At 35.3% G+C, this 6,974-nt stretch overlaps 1 protein-coding gene across 1 annotated transcript; it reads right to left on the reverse strand.

The window, feature by feature from the left end:
* Positions 1–3,356: 3,356 nt before the first annotated feature.
* On the reverse strand, positions 3,357–6,498 carry LOC143529091 (disease resistance protein UNI-like). The gene has a single exon (XM_077024962.1). The coding sequence runs from the start codon at positions 6,390–6,392 to the stop codon at positions 3,525–3,527; it is 2,868 nt and encodes a 955-aa protein (XP_076881077.1). The 5' UTR covers positions 6,393–6,498; the 3' UTR covers positions 3,357–3,524.
* Positions 6,499–6,974: the final 476 nt, after the last annotated feature.

Here is a 6,974-nt window from a genome sequence, read left to right on the forward strand (position 1 = left end):
CACTGAAACATATGCGCTCGGATACATATGCGCCCCAACTTATGCGCCTGGATACGTACTTATGCGCCAGAAATGCTCTAACCTCCCTATAAATAATAATTTTGACATATGTATTCATAACTTTTTGGTCCAGAATGTACATATATTGATATTTGTCATATCTTGTTGTAAACCTTGATATATATGAGAAATAGAAAGAAGATAATGAAAAATCTTATTGTTTTCGATCACGTTTAGGGATTCCGCACCTTCAGGTTGATTCTAGATATCGGTCTACGTTTTGTTCATGACACGAACACGTTCCTACAGGCTGTCCAAACCGTTCATCGCTCGAACTCGCCCGTCGCTCGTTCGGAATTTACTCGGAAAATGCTCGCTCGTTTTTCGCTCGATTGTAAACGAGCCGCTCCTCTCGGTTCGGTTTGTAAACGAGTCGAGCAACGAGCAAAGGTCTGCTCGGTTTGGTGCGGCTCAAATATTTTTTAATTTATTTTATAATATTCATATACTCATAAATATATGTTTTGTTTTAATAATTATCTTGAATATTGAAAACTGAATATTAAATATAATATGTTTTAATTATTGAATATTTTGTAGTACTTTAAATATAAAAAATAATTATATTTAGTTTTTAATATTTTAGTATTAAAGATAATTATAAAAATAAGTTATATAATTGTGCATATATATTGATAAAAATAATTATTTTTTAATTATTAATTGTTTTATTACATTATATCTAACTTTAAACTTCAATTTTATCAAAAATTACAAGCTACTACTAGTTTTTCTAAAAACCACTAATTTATTTTTCATATATATTATATTCAACTTCAAACTTGTTTCTTATAAAATAATTTAAAGGGAAAAAAAGAAAAAAAAAGTAATAATCCGAACTCGCTCGAAAAATTCTCGGAAAATACTCGGTTCGATCTTTGCTCGGTTCGATTTGAAATGAGCCAAGTAACGAGCAAGTCCTCACTTGGTTCGGCTCGACTCGGCTCATGAACAGCCCTAATCTAAAGTCTAAAATGTAAATTGCGTTTGACGGCCCCAGGCCCCTAGATGTGAGAAGAAAATGTAGTTTTTTACAAGCGAACGTGGGTGCTCCTTTTAATTTACTACATTTAAAGAAAAAAAAAAAGAAAAAACAAATACATGTGTATTTATATGTTTGTTTTCTTTGGTCGTACACCTCAATCGCCACTTAGCATGAAGTGGATTGTGATTTTTGAGCATGCGATATTGGCAGGGGCGGATCTATAGTAGAAATGGGTGGTTCCCCGGAACCACCCGAGTTTCGAAATAATAGTGTATTTGTATATATAAAACATTAGAGGAACCACCTTATAAATTATGAAGGAACCACCTTAAAAACATTTGAAACGCTTGGCCAGCTGGTAAGGTGCTTGTTTTGTAACTTGAAGGTCACAAGTTCAATTCTGGATTTCCATATAATTTTTGAACTTTTTTTCTTGAACTCTTCCTTTTTACTAACTACTACACAACCCATTTAGGGTTTTATTAGTCAAAAAATAAAACACACCGACACTAAACACAATGGCGCCTGCTATCTCCCCTGTCCCCTCGTCCCCGTCGGCCGTTTCCCGACCACCACCGCAGCTTTTCCGGCCGTTCTCCAACCTCCTGCCTTCCTCTCCTCCTGTCTTCTACTCTTCCTCGAAGCTCGATTGCTCGAATCCTCCCACTTTGAAGGTAAGTTTGCATTCATTTGTTAAATGTTAATTGTTCTTGACTTGTTAATTGTTCTTGATTGCTAACTACTTAATTGTTAGGTTATTTGTTAAATTTAGTTTTAATGGCTTGTGGTCACGAATAATATATTTCAAATCATGGTTGTTGGTGTTGGGTGTTAAAATAGTTGGAAAGATAAGAGTGGTGGTGTTGGTGAATGTTTTTTGTTGAGGTAAGGTTAATTGTGTGAATATGGTTTCTAACCGGCTCGAACCTCAAACGGACCCGGAATTTATTATTGTATTTTTATTATGTAATGAACTTTGCCCGAACCATCTAACCGACCCGAACCTCAAACCGACCCGGAATTTTTTATACCCGATTCTATGAAATTGAATCATCTAAAAGTTGTGCACCACCTGAAAAAAATTCCTGGATCCGCCACTGAATATTGGCATAGACATGAGTTGCTTAGCGATGATAATGGGTCGGGTTTAGGTATCCCAAACCCATACATGCTTATTTTAGCATGTCCTAAACCCGTTTCTAACATGTCGGGTATTTATCGGCTCATTACCCGTCGGGTTTCAGGGATACCCATCAGGTTTCAGGTTTCTTATCAGGTTTTGACAAAATACCCATCGGGTATACCCAATCCAAAACCCATTGGGTTTCTATCGGGTTTTGACATGAACCACAATACTTGTCAACAAAGTTTCATCTTCCGACCCAAATTTCATGCAAAGCTACAAAATTCATTTATTCTGTTTAGCATTAGAATAATAAATAAATTGATTAAACTGTGGAACTAAATCAGTAAACTAAATAAAGTATCGATGATTAAATTATGTTGCAGATGCTTAATTTTTTTTTCTCGAAAAGTGCAGATGCTTATGAGACCTCCAAAAGGTAAAAGAAGTAAAAACAAATACAAACTAAAAATGTATATACAACCCTTCAAAAAGCTAACTGTATGTATACATGCTAGCAATTAGCAAACAACTTAAAAAAAGAGAGTTTTAATTATAATTTGTTAACTTAGAAGGAAATTAACTGTATGTATACATGCTAGCAAACAACTTAAAGAAAGAGAGTTGTAATTATAATTTATATAACTTAGAAGGAAATGAAAAGTCAGACTAATCCACGTACAAATTTCATATAGAATAATTGATTGATAATATGTTTAAATTAGAATGCATATATCTAAAAAATAAATATATATAAAAAGTTGTCGGGTATCTCGGGTATATAATCGGGTAAATGTGTCAATGTTATCGGGTAATCGGGTATAATACAAATTCCAAACCCATAAAAATTTCAAAGCTAATCCCAAACCCTAATGGGTCGGGTATTACCCGTCCCAATTATGTCGGGTTTCGGGTTTTCCCATTAAATTTGGGTTTCATTGTCATCCCTAGAGTTGCTAAACATTTAAGAATTTGAGATAAATTGATATATTGTTAAATGTGTAACCATAACTAGAAATATGAAATTACTTACTACAAACCAAAATATATAACTTTAATTAATACAGAATCAAGATCAGAAAATTCATATAAATACACATGTATTTGTTTTTTCTTTTTATTCTTTAGATGTAGTAAATTAAAAGGAGTTTAATCGTCTACCTTGTGGTAGAGGAAATACTGGCTTCTCCTTGCATGAACCCATTATTGTTGATTCTTGGATATATTGAACAATACCTCTCTATCATCCTGATGACTCTCCTATGCTCCACTTCACATTCATCTATAAAAATAACATGTTATTGCACATGTATATTATATAGCAAAGCAATATTATTACTATTAGGATATGTGTTTTCAGACCTTATGTTGTTGTACGACATAATCATTAATATTGCTATACTGTCTCTTTTTAAGCTCGAATCTGAAGATCGGCATATGGTTGTCTCCATAACTCCATCTCTCCATGTTAGGACAACCATAAGCCGCAACAAACTTCAAAGAAGGATATTTGATGATAGACCGGCCAGAGTAGAAGCTCTCGAGTTTGGGCAGCATTTGAAGGTAAATTTTGGTGAGGGGGAACACGATATTCAGATCCTTAGTTGCCATTTCAGTTTTACTTCCACCTCTTTGCTCATCTCCAGCCGAAATGACAACCACCAAACTCTCACAAGATGTAATATTTAAATATTTAAGATTGACAAGTCCTTTTGCTACACTTATGGGGAATAACTCTAATAAGGAGGAGCACTCTTCAATTATGATTTTTGCTAGATTAGAAAAGCTTAGATATTGATGTGGGCTATCCCATAGAAGCTCCAACCTATTCATACTACGCAACTTGATTTCTTCAACTCGAGAAAAATACTTTCCCTTTGTTTTCCTTTGATCGGGTTCATCCGATGTTACAGAGATCCGCATTGCATCGAGGTCACATGTCTTCACCAAGCTTCTAACATTGTCACACATTGTCAAATCAATATACTTTAATTTATCGAAATCTTCCTTGTAAAGAGATGGTAGAATGTGATTCATATCTTTAATGTTCTGCAAGTTGAACATTTCACATAGCTGAATCAATTTCATGATTGGCATCGCGAATGGGTAGCTAATTCCTGAAATCTCTAGGATGCGTTTATAATGATATTTATTAAACACGTAAAAATTGTTCTTAACGTAGAACTCTATCAAAGTTTCATAGTGGAAATCTTCAGGAATATACTTCAATTCGGAAACTGTTAAATGCAGAATTTTGAGCGACTTCAATTCACGTAGTTCCACAAGAAAATCACAATCCCCTTTCTTCATGTGAAAGTACAACTCTTCCAACCAAATTAGCTTTGATATAACACCAGGTGTTACATAAGATAGATCGCTGCAAAAGGAAACATCTAGCAACCTTAAACTGGTCAATTGGCCAATCTCTTTAGGGATATTTTTAATTCCAGTCCTTCTTAACTTTAAAATCTCTAGGCATGTTAACTCCCCAAGTATAGAAATTTCAAAGGGAGATTCATTTGAACTTAGATCTAGCATGACGAGCTCTCTAAGATGCTTTAATGATTGTGGGAGAGATGAAATGTGGTTACCCGACATATCCAAAACTTTAAGTTTTCCCATGCCTTGAAAGAATTCGTCAGGAATAACTAAAAGCCCATTATCTTGTATAAGAAATGTATCAAGGTGTGCAAACAGAAGCCCATGATTATGAAGCTTACGAATTTTATTTCCCATGAGCGATATCTTCTTGTAGTCTACTAAGTGTTTTTTCGGTTGCCATTCTATCAAACCTTCTCCAGACTGCACCCAAAACTTATCATCACCTTTAGAAGTAATGAGCATTGCCATATCACGAACAAGGTCATGCATTTTGAATTTTTTTTCCTTTTCAGGCAATAACAAGAAAGATGACTGAAGGGAGTCAACAGCCACTTGAACTCTATGTTTGGCATCCTGAATATTCGTATCAAGATTATTAAATATTCGTAAAGCGAACCCATAATGTGTCAACCTTCTTAAGCCAATGGTTTCATTAACTGGGAACATACTACATAACAAGAAGCATGATTTAGCAACTTCACTTTCAAGATTGTCATAGCTTAGCTTCAGCTGCATTATTCCTTTTCTTTTGAAAGGGGTATCCTCATCGGTTGGATCTCGTAGTCGACCAAGTGCCGCCTCCCAACTTTTCAAGCCTTTTTTTTTCAAAGCCTTTCCTGCAGCTTGAACAAAAAGCGGTAGTCCACCACATTTATCAACAATCCTCAATGCAACTTCTTTCAATGAATCGTCGAGTTCACTTTTACCCACCACACATTCAAAAAGGGTCCACGCTTCTTCATATTTCAAAGGGTATACCGTAATAATCTTCTGAGCATTCATTGCCTCACATACATCTTTCCTTCTAGTGGTAAACAAAATCTTGCAATTCATGTAGTCACTCCCACATGGAATGCCCACTTCCTCTAGCCTTAATTCCTCCCAAACATCATCAAGAATTATTAAAACCTTATCTCCATTGAGTATTCTATGTGCCGCGACTCGAATCTTTTCTTGAATCATTTTAGCATCAACAATTTGTGAGACTGTTATAAACACAATCACTGTAAATTGATTTTTCATTTTTGCAGCAACTTCACTGGCTAGTGTGGTTTTACCCACACCCCCCAAGCCATTAATTCCAATTATTTGTATCTTGTCATCTTCTATAGATTCAATGATCTCCTTCAAAGCTAACTTTTGGCTATCGATATTTTCAAGATTTTTTCTTCGGTAAAGGTCTACGAACCCTGGGGTGGGTGGAGGAAAGGAGACTGAAGTTTCATAATCCTTACCATCTCCTTGGTGTTGCCGAAGTAAAGAAATTTTTTTTGTTGATGCCTTACCGTAGTGACGGAGGGCGCTTAAATTGACACACAGTCGTAAGTTGAAGAATGTGTTCTTGGCTTCCGCTTCTTTGAGATAAAACTCCGTGGCATCAGATATTTCAGCATCTGCTTCCTTCATCCACTCTTCCACGCCTTCTAGGAGACGCTCCCCTTTAGATTTAGCCAAATCTATCTGTCGTTGAATCCTTCCCTTCATACTCGAGAGCTTATCAACTTCTTTTTTTAAATTTTTAACATTTTCAAAGGAATTCCAAATATAGGCCATCTCCATTTTAGCCACACCGCATAAGTAACCCACTACGTTTACGACTAGGGAGCTTACGACCTCGGTCATTTGTTTATGATGGTTTAGACTTTGGATGGAAAATAGCTAGTTTAAAGGGAAATTGGGAAGAAGATTATGAGGTGAACCAAGAAACAAAGACTGACACTAATTATCAATTAATTATGGATGAAGAAGATGGGTATGCATATTGGTAAAAGAAATAATAAAAGTTGTTGTAACAAAGCGGGGCGGCTGCTCGGTAGCAGGGGTGCTCGGCTTGTTTTAATGAAATGTTACGTTCAAAAAAGGAAAAACAAACAAACAAACAAAGCAAGGTGGATTTAGGTAGTTGGTTGCGGGTTCATCAGAACCCCTGAGTTTTGAAATTTTAATAGAACGGCTATATAAAAATTGGTGTGAACCCTAAAGAAAGTGAACAGGTGTTGTGGTCGTAAACAAAGTACAGTTTTGAGTTGATGTTTCTATTTTTAATTGGATGTCTCATTGCACAAGGAAAGAACTTAAGCTTTAGGATGTAAGACGACAATAAATAAGGGATATATTCTCAAATACATGTCTTGTTTTTAACTTTAGGTATCAAAAGTTGGAAAAATTGAGAAAAAAAAAATGTTATTTTCTGCAATGTTGTAA

Source organism: Bidens hawaiensis, unplaced genomic scaffold, assembly GCF_021521415.1.
Source record: "Bidens hawaiensis isolate Kalapana, Puna unplaced genomic scaffold, B.hawaiensis_p1.1 tig00008479_1, whole genome shotgun sequence".
Lineage (NCBI taxonomy): Eukaryota > Viridiplantae > Streptophyta > Magnoliopsida > Asterales > Asteraceae > Bidens > Bidens hawaiensis.

Coding starts and splice junctions, on each gene's coding strand:
- LOC143529091 (XM_077024962.1), bottom strand. CDS start 6,392: ATGACCGAGGTCGTAAGCTCCCTAGTCGTAAACGTAGTGGGTTACTTA.